The 20,878-nt window shown below is 37.0% G+C and overlaps 2 protein-coding genes across 9 annotated transcripts in view; one reads left to right on the forward strand and one right to left on the reverse strand.

The window, feature by feature from the left end:
* Nucleotides 1-45: 45 nt before the first annotated feature.
* Nucleotides 46-19,306, forward strand: DIMT1 (DIMT1 rRNA methyltransferase and ribosome maturation factor). 4 transcript variants are annotated; one of them, XR_005553767.1, is made up of 13 exons: nucleotides 46-245; nucleotides 2,217-2,293; nucleotides 3,017-3,103; nucleotides 3,756-3,817; nucleotides 3,912-4,005; nucleotides 4,106-4,155; nucleotides 4,880-5,003; nucleotides 5,244-5,336; nucleotides 6,011-6,075; nucleotides 7,329-7,392; nucleotides 7,477-7,583; nucleotides 18,191-18,274; nucleotides 19,018-19,306. XR_005553767.1 is itself a non-coding variant. In XM_039319870.1 (12 exons), the coding sequence occupies exons 1-12, from the start codon at nucleotides 185-187 to the stop codon at nucleotides 9,028-9,030; spliced, it is 927 nt and encodes a 308-aa protein (XP_039175804.1). In that variant the 5' UTR covers nucleotides 46-184; the 3' UTR covers nucleotides 9,031-9,801. The 4 variants fall into 4 exon arrangements, 3 of the variants coding, with proteins under 3 accessions (XP_039175804.1, XP_039175794.1, XP_039175813.1); XM_039319870.1 differs by lacking the exons at nucleotides 18,191-18,274; nucleotides 19,018-19,306 and adding an exon at nucleotides 8,988-9,801 and having other exon boundaries at nucleotides 4,880-5,007; nucleotides 5,248-5,336; XM_039319860.1 differs by lacking the exons at nucleotides 18,191-18,274; nucleotides 19,018-19,306 and adding an exon at nucleotides 8,988-9,801.
* Nucleotides 15,294-20,878, reverse strand: part of KIF2A (kinesin family member 2A) — a 61,061-nt gene continuing 55,476 nt past the window's right edge. For all 5 annotated transcript variants that reach the window (XM_039319799.1, XM_039319807.1, XM_039319824.1 and 2 more), the window contains 2 exons: nucleotides 18,918-19,053; nucleotides 15,294-16,990 (listed from right to left, as the gene is read on the reverse strand). In XM_039319799.1, coding sequence (XP_039175733.1) covers nucleotides 16,905-16,990; nucleotides 18,918-19,053 — 222 coding nt within the window. In that variant the 3' untranslated portion in view covers nucleotides 15,294-16,904. The remainder of the gene's footprint in view (nucleotides 16,991-18,917; nucleotides 19,054-20,878) is intronic.

Below are 20,878 nucleotides of genomic sequence, written 5' to 3' on the forward strand. Positions count from 1 at the left end.
AAACTCACTACTCTGACTTGTCCCTTGGGTCGAGCTGCTTTGCGGAAAATTGAGTCCTCAAGCACTTTCGCCGCGCGCTGCCGAAGGAACGGCAGAACTACTCGTCCCGGCAGCACCCGCGCGTGCGATTGACCTTCCCCTTCCTTCTCTTCCGAACTTCGCGTGCTGGAGGCCCGGCAGAGCCATGCCGAAGGTGAAGACGAAATCGCGCTCGCGACAGCAGCGTGGAGAAGGGAAAGGCCCCGGTGAGAGGAAGTTCTCGGGCTAGGGAGGACAGGCTGCAACGGACCGCAGCTTTGCATCATTTGCCATACAGGGGATGGGAAGGATTGGGTTGCTATGGTAATAGTAATTTGAAGGGGTACCAAGTACTTTGGCTTGGCTATAGAAGTGATTTCGAATCTTTCCCCTAGAAGCAGAGCTTGTTTTGTAAAAAAAAAAAAAAAAAAAGTGCCGGAACTCACATACGCCTTGCCTACCCTACAAGGTTTACCTTTGTACTTGAAAAAAAAACCCTTCAATGTTTAGTGTATCTAAAAGACTAGGATTTTGTTCAAGGCAACTCTGGAAAATCCGTAGAAAAAAGATGCCCCGTTCTATGACAAAAAAAGCCCTGCCTAGAAGTATCCAGATTCTAACAGAAAGAGAATATATATATGGCTCAGGGCTCAACTGTGGAGTCCTCGCAATGATGATGACTCCATATCTAGCCTCTTTTCAGCTAGTTTCCTGTTTGGATATTAGTTTAAAGATCAAGAAAAAAAAAAAGTCTGGTAGAGCTTCCCAAAATTGGTCAGGTCTGCAAAGCAGAACCCACGATTCAGCGGCTGAAAAGTTTAGCTGATTCTGGAGTAGTTGTCCATAATAAAGCCTAGGTTATAGATCAGTGGTTTTCATGGGACATTTATCAGGAAAAACACCCTTTCCTCCGACCTCATCACAAAAAAACATAATCTAAAGTATGCAAAACAAAATCTTGTACATCATATGAAGAAATAAAAATAGAACAATTTGATCAGCTACATTTAGAGAAAGAATAGTAAAGCTTTTGAAAGAAAGAGCTTTGCAGACCACTAAATATGGAGATATCCTGAATTCTTTAGGGATTGCAGTCAGTAGTTCAGAAAATATTGAGCAGGTAGAAGAAAGAACAAATTCAACTAAATATTAATATATATTAAAAGCTAATGTTCCAGAGATTGAATTTGAAAAGAGATTGGCTATTTCAACAAGACAGTCATTTAATCTGAGCATGATTGAAAGTTTGTAGAAAGATTTCTAATGTGTAAGCCATGAGCAGTCCAATGTGGAAGCATATTTCTGAGCTAGAAGAACTTTATAAGGAAAAATGAGAAAATATTTTTTAAAAAACTAGTACAGAAGAATGTTTAACTGGCTACACAAACTCTTTGGAAGCTATTTTTTTCTGCCAAAGGAGGTTTTTTACACATTATTGATTGAAACAGTATCAGATTTTTTCACTGCAATATTCACTGTTTTCTTATTTTGAATCTAAAACAACTGCACTTAAATAATATGTACATGTTAAAATTTGAAAAAAGTTGTTACGTTTAGCTTTGTACTGTACTACAGTATGTAGAGATTTGTTCAGCTTCTGCTTATATAGGAATTCTTTGCAATATATAATTTGACTAGAGATGTATACAACGGTGTATCACTGTCCAATGATTTCTAATCTGTAGTCTGCCAGCAATTGAAGATTCATGGAAGATGGCAAGTATTCTGTAGGATGAATGGCAAAATAAAAATGAAAATATTTTTAAATGACCAAAACCTTCTGAACTAAAACTTGTTAAATTTGTGAACCTCATGATAAGATTGTTACTCGTCAGAAGATTTTGGTCGTTATCATTTTTTTTAGTTGAGAAATAATTTTTTAGCTGGTTTAAGGCCTTGCGTGGCATTGGCCCTGCAGATGCTGCACTGCTAGTCTTTGATCTGCAGAACATTTTCACAATAATGTAATAAACTATATAAAGATAAAGCTTGGGAACTTCAACCATACCTCATTGTTTTGATGTGACTTTTTCTGATAAGGGTACCAGATTCTAAATTGGGTGAATTATTAGAGAGGGTATCATCCCATTATTTAAGACTTGTATAAAGAACTATTGGAGAATTTGATACAGAACTAAGGAGAGTTTGATACAAAATAAGTTGTTATAAGTATGTTTCTTAAAATTTATTTCTATTAGTAGGCATTAGGTTCAATACTGGACTTGGTCAGCATATTTTGAAAAATCCCCTAATTGTTAACAGCATTATAGAAAAGGTAAGTGATAATCACAATCATCCAGTATACGAAAATAATCTGTCATTCACATACATTATTGTTAAACTGGTAGTAATGTATACCTATTTAATTAGTAAGCCTCATTAAAATCAATGGATCTGTTTCTCACTAAACAAACAGGATTTTGTCAGAAAATATGATACTTGATTAGGAAATAAAATGTGAAATTTTGGGGGAAAAAAGTTCAACAATACCTATACACAATACAGATTCCTTGTACATTTTTTAAAATATAAAAAGTATCAGAATGGTTGTATCTGGTGCTCAGCTATTACATCAGATAAAAATAAGTTAAATAGTTTGTACACATTTAATAGATGGATCTTTTTGACTTGATAGAATTCTGCTTTAGTAAGTCATTTCTCAGTATATTTCAGCCTTTCCAGGTAGGCCACACTAGGAAATCAAATAATTCAATATTATTTTGTGAAGCTATAGTAACAGAATCATGCAAGTCTGAAAGCATTCCCTCCTCCCTTGCCTTTATTTTCATGAGAACCAGGGAGGGTCCTATTGGAGATGTTTATTCATGCTACATTCTTGCTCTGGACTCTAACCATTGCTTTGGTACAGCTCTTTTTCGTGTCCCTCAAGGCCATTCCCTTTCTCCTGTACATAATGTTGTAAATCAATTAAGTTTGTTTATATGCAGAGCTATCAAGACTAGGTTTTTGTGTAATTACATTTTATTCATTCTTTTAGGCTTCCTTATACCCTACAGATGTTGTTTTAGAAATTGGTCCTGGAACTGGCAACATGACAGTGAAAATGTTAGAAAAGGTGAAAAAGGTAAATCTAAAAATAAAGAAATGCTTTTCTTTTCTTTTGCTGTTTGGCCACAAGGAGATAGGAAAAGATAATCAAACAAAAATGGATTTATCATGTAAAAGAAGAACTAAGAGAAAAAACAACAGGCTATGTTTTATCCCTCCCTGCTCAGCCCTTTCTCAATAGAGGGGGAGGGATGCAACACTACCTATCTCTTGCTTACAATGGAGTCCTTTCAACCGTCCCAAGAAGATTCCATACCCATTTACACTGATTCAGGTGATTCTGAGGATACAGGTAAGCCCCTAAGTGCCTCAGTGACTCTCAAAGAACTAAGGACAACTGTCAGAATACTAATGACTAATGACTGCAAAGAATATAAACCCTTCCATTCGTCACCAGTCCGTTAGAACTAAAGAAGCTTCTTGGATGAGAAGCAAAACGTTTTCAAAGAAAAAGCCAAGAAAGTCTAGTTGCCTTTTGGAAAAATGGACCTTTGAGACAGCCAGTGTATGGGAACATCAGTATCCAACTACAAAGCTTAAAAAAAGAACCTTAATACTTACAGTTAAACCACAAGTTTGTTTAAAATTCTATAATAACATAAAGTAATTTTGGGATTTCTTATGTATGATATGTCCACAAAGACATTTTATATATGATTCTCTTTCAGGTAATTGCTTGTGAACTTGATGTAAAGCTTGCTGGTGAACTTCAAAAAAGAGTCCAGGGAACGTAAGTGCTCTGTGCAGTGGAAAAGTCATGGTGGTTTTTAAACTAGAACCCCTCTTGAAAATGTATTAATGATACAGTATTATTTTCATTTCAGACACTTGGCTAACAAACTTGAAATAAAAATTGGAGATGTATTGAAAAGCGACCTCCCTTTTTTTGATGCTTGTGTGGCTAATTTGCCTTACCAAGTAAGTATAAAACAAGACTTTTGAAAAATATGGCAAAGACATTGTTTTGTATTACTCTTGTAGTAATCATTCTTTTTTTATTTAATCTCTCCACCTTCAGATTTCTTCTCCCTTTGTTTTTAAGCTATTGCTGCATCGGCCTTTCTTTAGGTATGTAGAAAAATGTTTAGTGTTTAATGTAGTTTAAATGCTCTTGGAGATAATATCTGACTTATTATGATTAACTTTACAGATTAGAATTAGCATATTTATCTAGAAAAGAATTAGCAGTGTGTAAAACTAAACCTTATAAGAAATCAAGTATTATATGTCTACCTTTCAGTGGAAGTATCTATGCTTGAATCACATCACCACACCAAACTGGGTGTCTCTCTAAACCTATTGCTAGAGAGTCCCTAGACAAACTCTGAAATGCCAATAAATATTGTCAGATAAGATTAAAGAAATATTCATCCTGGAAGGGGTTGAAGCAAACTATGCTGTTTATCAGTCTTTGATCTGTAAACACCAGTCCTCTCAAAGTGTCACCATTAGTCTCTTGTAAGAATAACATCTTATTTTAAGAGCATTGTTTGGTTCAAAATATTTGAAATCTTTGTATAATAATAATAATACTCGTACCGCATTTAACAGCTAGGTCCTCACAATATCTACAACTCGTTTATTAAGCTACCCAGTAGTGGTGCATGACTTAATCTAGCCTATAGCATTTACTGGATATTCATGGAGTTCAAAACAGTAAGCTGGTTTAAAACCTATAAAACAGTAGTATATACATATAAACATTGTTGAACAAATGTCAAGTTTTTAATCTTTTCCAGGACAAGGCTAATTCAGAGTAATATTAAATTTGCATTTCATGTTTATTTTTCAGGTGTGCAATACTCATGTTTCAAAGAGAATTTGCTCTTCGCCTAGTTGCAAAACCAGGCTCTCACCTATATTGTAGGCTGTCTGTTAATACTCAGCTGTTAGCTCGTGTTGATCATCTAATGAAAGTAAGCAAAATAATAAATAATTTTATCTTGAGTTTTTGACATTTTAGATATTAGGCAGGTAGGGTGTAAAGTTGTGGCAGTTTTAATGGGATGAAAATAAGTTTTTATTTGTTTGTTTTATTATTAAATGACTTGGCAGTTCACAACCCTCAAACTAAAAAAATTACAACAAAATTCATTAAAAGGCAGAAAGATAAAAAATATTCTTTCTTTGACAGTTGACTTTATTATGTTTAACAGGTAGGAAAAAATAATTTTAAACCACCACCAAAAGTTGAATCCAGTGTTGTAAGGATAGAACCAAAGAACCCTCCACCTCCAATTAACTTTCAGGTGAGATTTATTAGTATTATCTGAAATCCATGAAAACAACCCAATATCCCCTAAGTGTATATATATTACCTTTAGATATTTGAGTGCTTGAGTGCCATATTTTGTTGGAGCCTTTCTAATGCTTCATATTTGTTATTCACTGAACATCATTAAATGATAACTAAGTATATAGGATAAGAAGTGGAAACAATCATAGCTTGATTTGGGGGGAGATAGCTTCAGGAAATCAATATATTACCCATTGGTAAGGAAAAAGATGAAAGAATATTGTCAATCATATTAGTAAATAAACTTGTAATCAAAATGTTCTATATCTTACACTTTAAAACTATGTTTAGTTTTACAGCTAAAACTTGTAATGAGATTCAAAGGAATACAGTTTTGAAAATGAATGTTTCATGTAACCTCATCAGTGCAAAAATTTACCAAATTATCCTTATCACGCTTTCCATGGAATTGCCACTCATAGAACCACAGCATATTTTCAGCTAAGATTAAAGTACAAATGAGAAAAGAGGGAAGATGGTGAAAGAAGATGTCAGAGGTTACCTTAATAGTGACCAACAAAAACAGCCTTTATGTGTGACACAAGATATACCTGCGATGACACAGGCAATAGGACAAAAAGAAAAAGAAAAGAAATTGTCTGTTTAATCTTTAACATATTTGTTTAGGAGTGGGATGGTCTACTAAGGATAGTGTTTGTCAGGAAAAACAAGACACTTGCTGCAGTTTTTAAGTAAGTTACATTTTTTAAATGTTGAATTGCTTGCAGCTTTGAACTTTCCTCTTCCCAGATTGCTGATTTACCCTTCATTGTTTTGCTTCTTGTAATTTATTGTTGCTAAGAGATAGCAGTTGATGAAATATTGTTTTCTTGAACCACAGAAATCTTAGAGTATGTATTTCTATGTGAATACCAGGCAAAAGTGTATATTGCTTAGATTTTGTGTTGGCCATTAACTAAGAGCAGAGATTAGAAGAATGTAGTTGGTTTGATTTATACCCAGTTCTGTCTGGTCATTCTTGAGAAAGAGAACTAAGCCTTTATTCAGGAATCACCAAGACAAACAGCAAAGCAAACACCAAGACTCCCATGAACTACAAAGCTAGAAAAGCTCCAGAGATATAGTATCAGATTGTTTATCTATAATTGCTGTTGATCATGAAAGGAAGTGAGGAACAGCACCATGTAGGTGCCTAAAGATGACTTTGTATTCTTGTTTCCCTCTTATCTTTTGGTTATTCTTGCAGATTCTTTTAGATTTGTGTTCTTGTTAATATAATTTAAACTTTCAGGATACGAATAATGAATATGTAGCTAAAATTTCCTTGTTCCTTTAGTACTTAAATTTGTTAACTGTGTTCATCTAGTCTGCTTTTCTTTTGCATATTATTCTGCCTAATAATCTGACAATTATTTTGACAGTGGTAATGTCAACTTCTCCTTTCCATTCTGTATTAATTATGCAAACAATTTCCCCTAACCTTTAATTTAAAAAAGCCTCCCAGAGCAATTTATAAAAATCAGTAAATAGTTCTTGCCTTATCAAAGATACATTGATGAATGAAAGGAACCGAGGAGAAAAAGTATAATAGTGGTTGATCAATCTGTCCAGATAATCTTTTTCTGCTTTCAGAGCCTTCTAAGTATGTATCATTTCATTGAATGTATATTTCCATGTGTGGAATGCAGACAATAGTATGTTAAATTCAACACAATCTCTAAAATTTAGAGACCTCACTTGCACAGAATAATGTGAGCAGTTAAAATGAGTTTTTTTAAAAAAGTATGAAGCTATGTTTGGACATGGTATAAGCAAGGTCAGTTCATAAGGATATTAAAGTCTAAAGAAATGTGCATGTTGGTGCAAATTAATGTTAAAGAAATAATCAGTTGAAAAGAAAGACATTTGCAAAACAATTTCCAATTCAAACTTTTCGAAAAGGAATTTCTATAACTGCGTGACTCTCCCTTTTTCATTATTGCAGTTCAAATGTTGTGAAACAGCTGCTGGAACAGAATTACCGAATTCACTGTTCACAAAATAATTTGGTAAGTCTTTTGGATCTCTTTACAGTCTTTTAAAAAGCATCTTTGTCTTGAACCCTGTCACATAATTTTCTATTTTGCCAACAGCAAATTCCTGAAAATTTCAATATTGCTGAACTTATACGTGAAATCCTAAAAGATACAGGTTATTTAGAAAAACGTGCTCGAATAATGGATATTGATGACTTTATAAGGTAAAAACAAATTTATTTACATCAAGATTACGATTTACTTCATGTTTTAAATAGAGATATTACTGGAATGAAAGCAAAAATAAGTGTGAGATTTATGAGATTTTTTGACCAACTTAATGTTTTTGTTGTTGCTGCTGCAACATCAGAAAAAGTAATGATTTATGCCATTTATTGCCAGCAAAATTATGCCTGCATAGTAATGTTCTCTTTGATTATGTTGTGGTATATTGTACTTGGAATATTGTAGGATAGCATTATATCTGCTAAATATTGTTTCTAACATCTTAATACAACCCTCTGGCCATTAGTATGTAAGATGGGGCCTCCCATAGATTACCGTAATCCTCCTGAAATGTTGCCTTCAACAGAAGAATGATGACCCTCCGTTAAAGAGACAGTCCAGGGAATATTGCCACCTTTTTCGGTCTAAACCTGTATATGACCTTAGAGCAAGGGTCTTCAAACTTGGCCCTTTTATGACTTGTGGACTTCAGCTCCCAGAATTCCTCAGCCAGCATAGCTGAGTTGAGGTTCACAAGTCATAAAAGAGCCAAGTTTGAAGACCCCTGCCTTAGAGGGACATTCCAGAAACCATGATTACAGTGAGCAGGACCAGAATTTTTAAAAAGCAGGTGGAGACTGGAGACTGGACAGCCATTTGTCTGAAAAGGTATAGGGTTTCCTGCCTGAGCAGGGGGTTGGACTAGATGACCTCCAAGGTCCCTTCCAACTTTATTATTATTATTATAAATATTGGATTTTATTTAAACTTAGAATTATAATTAGATTTTAATTAAAATGTACTGTAATGTGTATAATTTCCTCTTAAAAATTAAGTTCACCAGCAACTTCTGTATGTCCCCAAACCTTGGCAAAGCACAAGTTGTATACCTTAATCTTTTTTGCTACTGTTTTGTTTAATTAACATTGTCACTTTAAACAGTGGCACTAATGATTCTATCTAGTGATTTTGTTCTGAACAAAGCTATAGGAAAAGAATGCTCCATGGTAAAAACAGAGGTGTGAACATTGAAGAAACTAGTCAATATAATATTGTTGTCTTCAAGATGAAGTGTAATGTGAAACACGGGAAATCAGGTTCAAAGCAGTTCAAATGAATACAGGTTTATTGTATGCTAACAATCTTTACAGTGATTAAAACAAATTAGCAGTAAATAAGAGTCAACGGAATTCAAGGTGGGCTGGGCTGAGACATCTTGTGGGTGCAAAGGGACTTGAGATTGATGACACGTTTAACCGTTCCTGTGGGCTCAGCCTGGTCATCTACATGTAGAGAGAAAGGACATTGTTCCTTCTGCATGGGAGATTAAACGGTGTGACCATTTGGAAGTAACATCCATTATGCTCCATAAAGACTAAGACCACAATATTTTCATTTTTCAGTGTTCTTCATGGCTTCAATGCTAAAGGGATTCACTTTTCCTGAAGGGATTACACAAAAGCTGCTGCAAAGATTGAACTAATTTATATAAATAAATGTTACAATTGATTTTATTCACAATGAATGTAAACCAACCATCATCTGGCTATTGTCCAGTTTTTGCTTTTTTATTTTATTTGATGAATAATGAAGCCATTTATAAATATTATTAAAATCATCTGGAAATGGGTCCCATAGTATCTTGCTTCTCCCAGTATGTGCTTGATATCCCAAGCTAAGTACTGATATTGTTACTCATTAAAAATTGTGTAACTGATATGGAAGTTAGGATTTTCTCTAATGCCAAACTTGACATTCTTTGTCTTTTTTAAGGGCTAAATGTTCTTTATGTTGTGGATTGCAATAATTATTTCTTATCAAAGTAATGGCTTCTAGTAATATCTGTATTTACAAGACTACAATGTAGTCTTTAATACTGTACAATAATTTTCTCCATGCTCTGTATTTTATGTCATGGTTGTATTTTTGTGTGTGTGCACATATGCATGTGTGTTCTGTCAGTTTTTGACTACTGGCAATTCCCTGGACTAGTCCATGGATTTTTCTTGGCAAAGTATTTTGGAAGTGGATTGCTATTGCCTCCTTCCTAGAGCTGAGACAATGACTGGCCCAAGGCCATCCAGGTGGGACTAGGATTCGTGATCACCTGGTGATTTCTAATCTGATGCTTTAACTGCTACATCAAAATTCTTCAGATAAGTACAGTGAATCCATACCTTTGCTTAAAAGAGTAAAGTCTCTAATTCTTAAATTATATACAATACTCTTATCCCCATTATTAAGATACCGTGTACCTAATCTTTTTGTAATTTAAATTATTAAACAGATGACAACACACTAGTCACAATGCAGCAGCATAATCAGGATAATTGGCAACAAATGTAGACATTTATTCTAATTTCAATTTGTTCATCTAAATTTAGTCACTTGGAAAAAAGTTAATTTTTTTAATGAAATATGTACGTGTGTGTGTGTGTGTGTGTGTATATATATATATATATATCATATCGAACAACAAACAGGCGTGAACACCAGGAAAAGTTAAAAACTATAAAAGTTTTAATTGAGTAAAATACCAAGCTTTCGTTGGCTACTGCCAATATCGTCAGGGTTCGCTGACCTAAACGAACCCTGACGATGTTGGCAGTAGCCAACGAAAGCTTGGTATTTTACTCAATTAAAACTTTTATAGTTTTTAACTTTTCCTGGTGTTCACGCCTGTTTGTTGTTCGATATATATATATATATATATATATATATATATATATATATATATATATATATGAATAATAAAATCCAAAAACAAGTTGATCACCAAGAGAAACAATAAAAGAGTTTTAATAACCGAGCTTTCGTTGGGAGTCATCCAACATCGTCAGGGTTCTAAAAGGTAGGCGCTGGGGATACGTTTTTATAAGATGTTAATAGCCTGCATCCGGCTTCTAGAACGTGTTAACTGGCCCAGCTGATTGTGCCGTGCCTTAGATGTTTCACATACGTCATTATGTCCCATTTCCTTCATTCGGGCTGAGAGGAATCCCCCTCCCTTTTCATGCTGATTGTCTCCCTCCTCTCTCACTCTGCTGTGCACGAGCCGAGGGGGGAAGTTCTCCCTTCCCCTCATCGTTCAACCCACCCATTACTGGTCGGGGTGTGCCATCATCCTTCTTATTCCCCACCTCGCTATCCTCCTCAATAACTACCAGTCCCGTATCACTGACACTACCTTTCCCCCCACCATCTCTTTCACACATCCGTCCAGGTATCTCCTCCTCACATGTCCATCCGGATGTCTCCTCGGACAGGCAACGGCGCACTGTTCCGTGCATCGTAAACCAACCCCCCGTCTACCCCCACCCATCGGGAAATCCCCCCGTTCAAGCTGGCTGGCTGCCAACTCAACGTTCGCACTCTGGGAGCGCTGGGGCTCATGTTTGCGGTGTCATGGAGGGGCGTCGGCACCACACTTCCCCCCCTCTTCGTTGATCATGTCTGCTCCGACATCCAAGCCGGTTCCAGCATGGTGCTCTCGGCGTCAAGTTCATTGGAAGGGGATCCCCACTGCTATTCTCAAGATCACTCTCCTCCGTCTTCCGATCTTCAATCTGAGTGTCTTGACAAATTCATTCCCAATAGTCTGCTAGCTGCAGGGGCTGTCTCGATCTATCCTCTGGGGTTCGTCTACTTCCTTCTGACGGGGGCAGGTCACCACACCCTGTCTCCTCATTCTGTCGTTCGGGGGAGTTCCGTAACGATGATGTCGCACGGGGCGGGCGAACAGAATCCGTGGGGGGTGTCCGGCTCTATGCTAGTCCGATTGTGATGGGTGTTCCAATCTATCGCCTGGAGGTCCATTCTCTTCCGGCAAGACCGAGTTACCACGCCATACCCATCCATTCCACCACTCCGTGGAGTTTTATATATAAAAAAAACCTTGAGGCAGACAACTGTGCCTGATTGGGTAGAAGATAAAGTGCTGATTTTGTATGTTTGCCCAAAGAAATGATCAGGCTATAATTTTAATGGTAAGTTTATTTTAACAGTGAGAGGCAGAATAATAACAAAAAAAAGAAAACACATTTCAAAACAGTTCTACATTGATTTGCATTTTAATAAGTGAAATAGGTATTTAATCCCGTATCAATCAGCAAGATTTCTGGTTCCCACGTGTCTTTTAAAAAGGTAATGAGCTGAGATTAGGAGCACTCTCTTAGGGAGACTGCTCCTAATCTCAGTTTGTTGCCTGTATAAAAAACACCTGTCTGCAGAAGCAATCAAATTCCAAACTCTCCACTATGGCCAAGACCAAAGAGCTGTCCAAGGATGTCAGGGACAAGATTGTAGACCTACACAAGGCTGCAATGGGCTACAAGACTATTGCCAAGCAGCTTGATAATGGGAAGGTGACAACGGTGTGTTTATTTGCAAATGGAAGAAACAAAATAACTGTCAATCTCCCTTGGTCTGAGGCTCCATACAAGATCTCATGATCATGAGAACGGTGAGGTATCAGCCCAGAACTACATGGGAGGATCTTATCAATGATCTCAAGGAGCTGGGACCATAGTCACCAAGAAAACAATTGGTAACACACTACGCTGTGAAGGACTGATCCTGCAGGCACCCACAAGGTCTCCCTGCTCAAGAAAGCATATGTACAGACCCATCTGAAGTTTGCCAATGAACATCTGAATGATTTGGAGAACTGGGTGAAAGTGTTGTAGTCAGATGAGACCAAAATCAAATTCTTTGGCATCAACTCAACTCACCATGTTAGGAGGAGAAATGCTGCCTGTGACCCCAAGAACACCATCCCCACCATCAAACATGGAGGTGGAAGCATCATGCTTTTGGGGTGCTTTTCTGCTAAGGGGACAGGACAACTTCACTGTATCAAAGGGACCATGGTCATGTACCATCAAATCTTGGGTGATAACCTCCTTCCCTCAGCCAGGGCATTGAAAATGGGCCATGGATGGTGTTGCAGCATGACAAATGACCCAAAACACACAGGCAAGGCAACAAAGGACTGGCTCAAGAAGAAGCACATTTAAGGTTCTGGAGTGGCCTAGCCAGTCTTCAGACCTTAATCCCATAGAAAATCTGTGGAGGGAGCTGAAGGTTTGAGCTGCCAAACATCAGCCTCCAAACCTTAATGACTTGGATAGGATCTGGAAAGAAGAGTGGGACAAAATCCCTTCTCAGATATGAGCAAGTGTGGTGGCCAACTACAAGAAATGACTGACCTCTGTGATTGCCAACAAGAGTTTTGCCACCAAGTACTAAGTCATGTTTTGGCAAAGGGGTCAAATACTTATTTCACTCATTAAAATTCAAATCAATTTATAACTTTTTTGAAGTGTTTTTCTAGATTTTTTTTGGTTGTTATTCTGTTTCTCACTGTTAAAATAAACCTATCATTAAAATTATAGCCCAGTGGTGGCGAACCTATGGCACATGTGCCAGAGGTGACACTCTGAGCCCTCTCTGTGGGCACGCACGTTGCCCCAGCAAAGTTCACCAGTAGCGAATACGTGGCGTTTGGAAGTGACAGGGCAGGAAGTGAGTGAGCAAGCGGCATTGGCCCCCTGGGGATGCCCCGGAGATGGTGAGGGACTGGCCCTGGCCACGCTCACCCAGTCTGCCGTGACCACTGCAGCCACACCCACCCAGTGGGCCATGCCCCCGAGGCACCACAATGCTGATGCAACCCTGGCATTTTGCGATAAGTGGGTTTTGGGTTGCAGTTGGGCACTCGGTCTCTAAAAGGTTCGCCATCACTGTTATAGACTGATCATTTCTTTTGTTAGTGGGCAAACATACAAAATCAGCAAGGGATCAAATACTTTTCCCCCCTCACTGTATATTCCTTTGAGGCAGATCCTCTGTAAAGAAGCAGTGCAATAGAACAAAAGCCTGGATTTCAAATTCATCAGCTTCTCATGGGCAGAAGCTTCCACTGAATAGGTGTTTTTATATCTATCTTAAAGAATTATTGAAAGAAGAGCATTAAAACACATGAAGGTTGATATTGTGATAATTTATGATGTTGAGCCAAGTGGGGATTATGTAACCAACTTCCTGCTACCATGCTAGCAAACAGTACACCTTTCTCCTTGCAAGCTCATGTTTATAAGCCTTATTTGATATTTTTCCAGCCCAGTCATATCCCATTCTTTTAGCCACTGGGAGGAATATACACTGCTGCAGTTTCTGCTCTACCTTCAGTTTCCAAGGAGCTTAGAAAGAATCTGCTAATTGGTTGAGACCTTGGAGTGAAGAATTCACCTTAGTGAAATATTAAATGCAGTCATCCTCACTCCAATTTCAACCTTTTTAGGTCCATCAATAAATGGAATGCACTGGACACCCAATTCTTGGAAGAGTTGCCTCATAAACATTGACCAAGTCCCATCTCAGCTGGAACATAACATGCTCCCTTCATATGGAAAAGGATAAAAAAATAAAAACCGAAATGCTTCTTTGAGCCATTTGGGCTACATGTAGAACAGGAGTCCCCAACCCCTGGTCCGTGCACCAACAACTGGTCCACACAAACAAGGAAAGCCCCATCTGCGGGATGCAGGTAGCACACAAAAACACGCACTCCATTCTGCGGAAAAACCTCTCTCCACGGAACCCGTCCCTGGTGCCCAAAAGGTTCGGGATCTCTGATGTAGAAGATAGGCTTTCCAATTCTCAGATGAATGGAGTATCATCCATCATAAAATTTAGCCACCTGCTCAAGCTTATACCCATTAATAATCCTGTTAATTATTCTGACTTTCATTGTGTATAGTTTAAGTGTAACTGGTGTTCCTTGAAGAAGGAAAAGATCAAAATGTTTCTCTGTTGCCAGTCAGCATTCATAACAGGATTACAGCATCATCTGCATACAATATCACTGTGCTATATGCCTACCAGTAATATTTGAGGGATGGAATTTGTCCTGAAATAATTAACCATGCAGATAATAGGGCAATAATGCAGCCTTATTTTATTTGTTCTCATGGTCTATAAGCTGAACTGCTTTTTAGAAGCATAACTTCTAAAAAGCTACGCTTCTGAAATAGCCTCCATAAGGATCTCCATATAATGAAGACATCCGTCTCCTATTGTGATCATACTACTTTTCCCCCTGAAAGACCAGATATTTCTGCAAATTACCTTTAAAACTGGGAGATCAACTTAAATTTGCATAGGCTACAGCATTGGAGGTTCCCCTCCATCTAATCTTAGGATAAGAATATATATTATTTTATTTTCAGGTGAATCAAATGGACATTACTTAGCATACAGAAGAAAACTGTGTATGTCCTTACATACAATTAAAAAGAAAAGATGGCTTCTCATAGCCCTTATATGATGTTCCCTCTAGAAGGGAAGATATCCTGCAGAAGATTTCCCGTTTCCATGCAGATGACATATTATAACCAACAGAATCAAAAGTGACAGTGACACATTTCTGTATATCAGTTTTACCTTCCTGGCTGATGTATACTTCAGCCAAAATTAATTCAAATATTCCTTAATTCAAAGCTCTACCACAGAATAAATTATGTCAAAAATAGAAAATGGGCTGTTAATTGGTCTATATCTACCATATGTCAGTGATACAGCTTTGTCAAGAAAACATGTAATTATTTCACTCAGCAAAAAAAAAGGTTAATTCTTATTAGAAAAGAGTGCATCACTTCTCAGTCTCAGACTTACAGTTCTTTTATAGAAGCAAGATTCTCATTTCTAAGTTATATTTCATAATTAAATTTATTAAACACAATTGTGTAAAATCTACATTGTTATTTCAGGTTCATGTTTACAGGTGCTTTGTCATCAAGATAATGCCAAGGGATTTCCACAGCCTACCTTCTTATGGGAATTATGCTGAATACTGAAAACATTGGGTTATTTACACTCTCTTGTCATTGCTTTCCCTGTATTTCCCTCAGCCACAACACAGATGGATTATGTTCCAGAAACAAAACATGAAAGAGTTTCAAGTAATGTTTGTTGCTGAAGTGAATGCCTGGATTATAACTTGGGAACAGAGTTAACTCCTAGAGAGTCCTGAATAAACCCTGACTTTAAAGAAAATACATAATTCTTTTGGACAGCAATTTGGAAAAAATAATTGAAGTGCCACCACCTTAAAAGTACTGCCATTTATGAAGGCTTTAGGCTTCATGGATTTTTTTTTTTTCAGCATGTGGAGTATATATTGTGCCAATCCTCAAATGATACTAATTCACTCCACTTTTCAGGTGATGGCACAACTGGAGGATACATATTAGGTACTTTCTTTTAAAGCAACAGTACTAACTACTTGCAAACTACAATTAATGCACATGTAAACTGTCATGCATCAAAAAGCCAATTTTAATAGGAAGAGAAAGGGTTATTTTGATATCCTAATTTTTGGATACCTCTTCTATTCTTATGTAGAGATCAGGTTGCATCTTACGTGGACAACCCTCTAGCACACATACTGTAAATCTGCACTACTCTAGATATAACTCTCCTTCATAAACCAGAACCTTTTTATTACATATTCACTAATTTATAGTTTTTTTCTTTACAAAGAAGATGTTAGATTCACTCTTTATGGCATTGAAAGAAACCATGATTCCCGATTTATACAGAGAAAAAAAATGAAATGGCTCACTGTCAATCCACACTGACAGTTTTTAATTCCAGATCAATGATATGGCACATAACTATGAAATGAAGAACTACTCACAAAAAGAAAAACAAAACAACATACATTAAAATGTACAAATAGTAAAAGTAATTTACAATGACAAATAAGGAGTGGCATTTATTAAGGCTGTGCTTTAGAGAGGACATTTAAGATCAGGTTGCCTTAATCAAGGCACAAAACACATAGAGGTAAGCACAGCTGTTTAGAAGAAGAGGTATATACAATCACTGATGAGGTGGGCATGCATACAAATACAAAACTGCACAGCTGTTCTTTGCAACAATTTGACTAAATGAAACAAAAGTCTGTGAAGTTTTTACAAGTCCACCATTGTACTTCATTATTTTAAAAAAATTGGCAAAGATTTCCAAAACATAAAAGATTCACAATTTGAGTACTTTAAAACATTTGAAACAAAAGTGCTTCCCAGCTCCCAAATCTGCCTGGTTGTGCTATCTGGTCTAGATGCATTTTCCAGACATTCAGGAGCGATCCACACAATTGAAATGTTGGCTGGGAGAGGAAGAAATGGAACATTTCTACAGACACTTCAAAAGTTTTAGATCTTTCAAGTAGATGAGACTTCTTACTACTTCATTTCCAACCAGCTGCATGGTATAGCAATGAAGATTCAGGCATCTTTTAGCAGCAGAAGTTTGCCTCAAAGAGCACGTGGTCTCTTCGGATTGATTTGTTTACTAGCCTGTTCTTCTTCTTGTAGTGCTGTGCGAAAGGACTTCACTTTATCTAAAAAGTAACAAAAAGGGAAAGCACTATCAAATAATTTCAGTGTGTTTTCAATGCCCAATTCATGAGGCAACAACTTCATTTGGATATAATCTTTAAACTGTAGCTTAAAGGAGAAACTGAAGGCTGCTGGGACCCCTAGATCAGGGGTGTCAAACTGGATGCATCATAGCAAAACTGCGCCCATCCCATTGCTGGCAATGGCAAAAAAGTCACGATACATCGCGACATGTCACATGACATTGACACCCCTGCCCTAGATTCACCTCCGCTCTATTCTTCCACCAGGATTGCCACAAAAAGAAAAGTGGAAGCTTCTGCTTCCATTCTAAATAAATCAAACCATAACTTACGTGCAATTCCTAAATGGTACCTGACCATCACTAACAACATACCTTCATATATTACAGTTTGAAGTAATGTAAATGGAAGCAAAGTCTTCTACATTAAACACGAGATGAATGAGAACTATAGGGACCTAAGGCTTGCTAAAGATTATAGTGGATCACTTTTCCACAACTGTTACATGTGTTAGGATCACTACCCTCCTATGTTGTCTATACATATGGCAGGCTACAAGTTACAGAGAGATAGCCCAACTTCTCCATTTTTGAGACAGAAAGTTTGAGTCTGTTTTAAAGCAAAAGGGAAACTTCGAAGATGGAACTGGAACTGAAGCTGAACACTGAAGCTGGGATGAGTACTGGGGTCCTTTGAATCTCCCCAGCAATATCAGAATTAACCAATTATAATATCCAGGAAGCCTAAAGTCCAGGAATCAGAGGAACACTGCTATTCACAGAAAAGTAGGTAAAAAACATTTTACAAGGAATGTTTTGCAATGCTAATCTTTGTATTGCTGCACCGCACAAAAATCTCCTTTCTTTTCTCTGAATAAAAGAGAAGTGTATTCATGAAGTTATATCATTAAAACAAAATCTTGAATTATAAAGTATAACTCCAATGCTTTAAAGTGGGCAAGGTCTGTTTCTAACAGACCAATGTCATTCTGCAGTCTGCCTTGTTTCAGACATTTTTTTTCTTTATTTTTAAATAAAGTTTGCTTTTGCTTATCTCTATTAAAGACTGACCTGGGGAGGGAGGGCTAAAACCTTTAATCATATACTTCTAAGTTACAGTTAGGAAGTTACATTATAGAAGATATTTTCTTTAAAAATATTTTTATCTTTTAATTGTCAGAAAGACTGTAAGGGGCCTCACAAACTAGAGTTGAGGATGCCTGGTGAAGTACAATCCACCCACCCCAGAAGGCTTCTGAGAGAGGTGATACAAGACTTTCTATCTTACAAGCTCAGCCACTCTGCTATAAGGTCATGAAACATTCTAATTATTTCTAAGATCAAAATGTTTAGCCCTAACTAGCCTATTTCTCAGTATATGCCTGACAAATGGAGAAATTTGCAGAAGACTTTTCAGAATAATATCATTCAAGTGCCTGTAGCTTGACAGTCATTTTCCTAAAGAATTTCATGAGGAAGATTGCATTACTTTCAATTGTTGTATTATTTGAAAAAACAACAGTGGAACAGGAAAAAATTGTATTCACAGAAATTGTAATGCTAAAATTGGCATATATTGGGACAGAAAAAAATAGTTACTATGTACCACTACATGGTACGTGTCTGTATGTTATTCTCTAATCATAAATAATAACCAAAATGAGATATTATATAATATGATTTCAACTGAAAAATCTTGTGTGTACCATCTAGAATTTCCTTTACATGTATGTTTATGGATTTATTGACCCTAATAAGATTTTCCTATTTTTTATTGTGCTGAGGAAGAAAGGGGAGAGTCATTTAATGATTTACAATTACTATCTATATTCCAAAACAAGGTAGCTCTAAATCTAATATTATTCTCACATATACAAAAAGCATTCCAAAATAATAAAAGCTTCTACCTCGAAGTTCTGTCAAAATGTAAATTTTTTGTTCTAGAATTGCTTCAAGTTGTGTAGCATATGAATCTACATCATAGTCTACTTCTTCTGTCATTTCCAGGAGCGCCTTTTCATCTTCTAACCATCTAATTGATTCCTAAAAGCATCAAAGAAGAGAGAGAAATACAATAATTGGTTCAAGGAAAAGAATTATCAGATATAAAGCTGAAGTGGTTTATCACCTCTCTTAATTACCAGATTTGTTTTGAAAAAGGTAATTAAGATAATCAGAGAATTTTAAATCGATTTAAATGATAATATCAAACTAATCATCTCAAAAATGATTTAAAAAATTCTAGTATTCTTTTAAAAAACATATATTCTTAAAAAAGAAATGGCCTGAGCTTCCGGTCTGAGGCGACGGCGATGGCGGCTAGCTTTTAGCCGTCCAGCTGGGGAAGTGGCAGAGCCGCGGAGCGCAGCGTGCATCAGCTGGCCCGCGGCTCGGAAATCCCTTCCCGGGCAAAGGGAAGGGACAGAGAGTGCAGGGATAGAGGTAGAACCCCTGAACCCCCTCTGGATTTGTTTCTAGAGGGGGTGAAAGGAGTGTTCCCTCGGAGCTCCTGCTGATCTCCGCCTCCCAGCTGTTTTTGCTTCCTAGGAAGCAAAAGAAACCGCCGCTTCTATCTCCGTGTTTATAGCATTCTTGTGAGTAATTTTTAAACGGACGGAGCAGTTTAAAGGATTTTTTGTTATAATTTAGGTGTTTAATTTTTTTATTTTTTGATTTCTACTATTATTCCTCCCTTTTTTTTTTTTCTTTGTTATATTAGTGAAAGGATTTAAGATGGCGCTTTGAAAGTGTCGGAGTTTTTTTTTTCCTTTCTCTTTTGTTTTACTTTCCCTTTTTAAGGATTGGTTTTTGCCTTTACTTTTGTTTTTGGTTTAGAATTTTTTCTTTTGAATTGTTTGCTCTTTTATTTTTTATTTTTTGGATTAACTCTGGATTTTCAAGGACTATAGTTTGTCTCTTTTTAAAAATTTTTTTCTTTTTTTTTCCCTCCTCCCTTCTTGGCTGGAGGGGAAAGGGAAGTGACAATTGTGCTTTTTAAAATGGCTTCAAAGAGGCAGCAGCCTTCCTCAATATCTAAGGTTATTTCTTCTCCTATAACTTCCACTGCACAGCTACAACAACAATCTAAACACGTACCACCGGCTCAGCCACCACCCTCCCCTCCTCTCTCTGGACTTTCAGCACAAGAGGTTAGAGGCATAATGGGAGAGATTGTAGTTCAAATGAGAGAGGAAATGAATCAATTTGTCTCACAGATTAAATCAGAAATTAAATCTGATATCAAAGAAGAGATAACGGGGATAAAGACTAAATTGCAAGAAAACAATAATGAATTACGACAAGATATACTGGCAGCTGTTTCAGGTTTGGCTACTGTGGTGGTTAAGCTCGACGCAAGGCTTGAGGAAGTGGAAGACAAAGTTGACTCTTTGGATGACAAAATTCAAGATGTGGAAAGGAAGGTGGACTCCTCACAAGAAGATATTTTGATGTTTCAGTACAGACAAATGGAGTATGCCCTGAGGATTAGAGGTCTCAAGGAAGATGTGAATCAAGATCTGGTGGAGGTGGTCCTTACTGATCTGGTGCTGGCCTTGGATATGGATAAAGGAGAATTACAGAGAGAAGTGGAAAAAATTTATAGGCTCAACTCCTGGATTGCTAAGCAGAAGAACTTGCCTAGAGATGTGGTGATTTATTTTACAAAGAAGTCCCTGCGGAATGAGATTATACAAGTTTTTTACAATAAAAGATTTCAAATTGCTGCCCAAGATGTTATCATTTTAAAGGAAATCCCATCCAAAATTTTAAGAAGCAGGAAAGACTTTGCTTTTTTAACCAATGAGCTTAAAGCTAGATCGATGCCATTTAGAGGGGAAATTCCGATGGGTATTGTTTTGAGCCATGC

This window comes from Crotalus tigris, unplaced genomic scaffold (genome assembly GCF_016545835.1).
Source record: "Crotalus tigris isolate CLP2741 ecotype Arizona unplaced genomic scaffold, ASM1654583v1 scf7180000017604.1628558, whole genome shotgun sequence".
NCBI classification, from domain to species: Eukaryota; Metazoa; Chordata; class Lepidosauria; order Squamata; family Viperidae; genus Crotalus; species Crotalus tigris.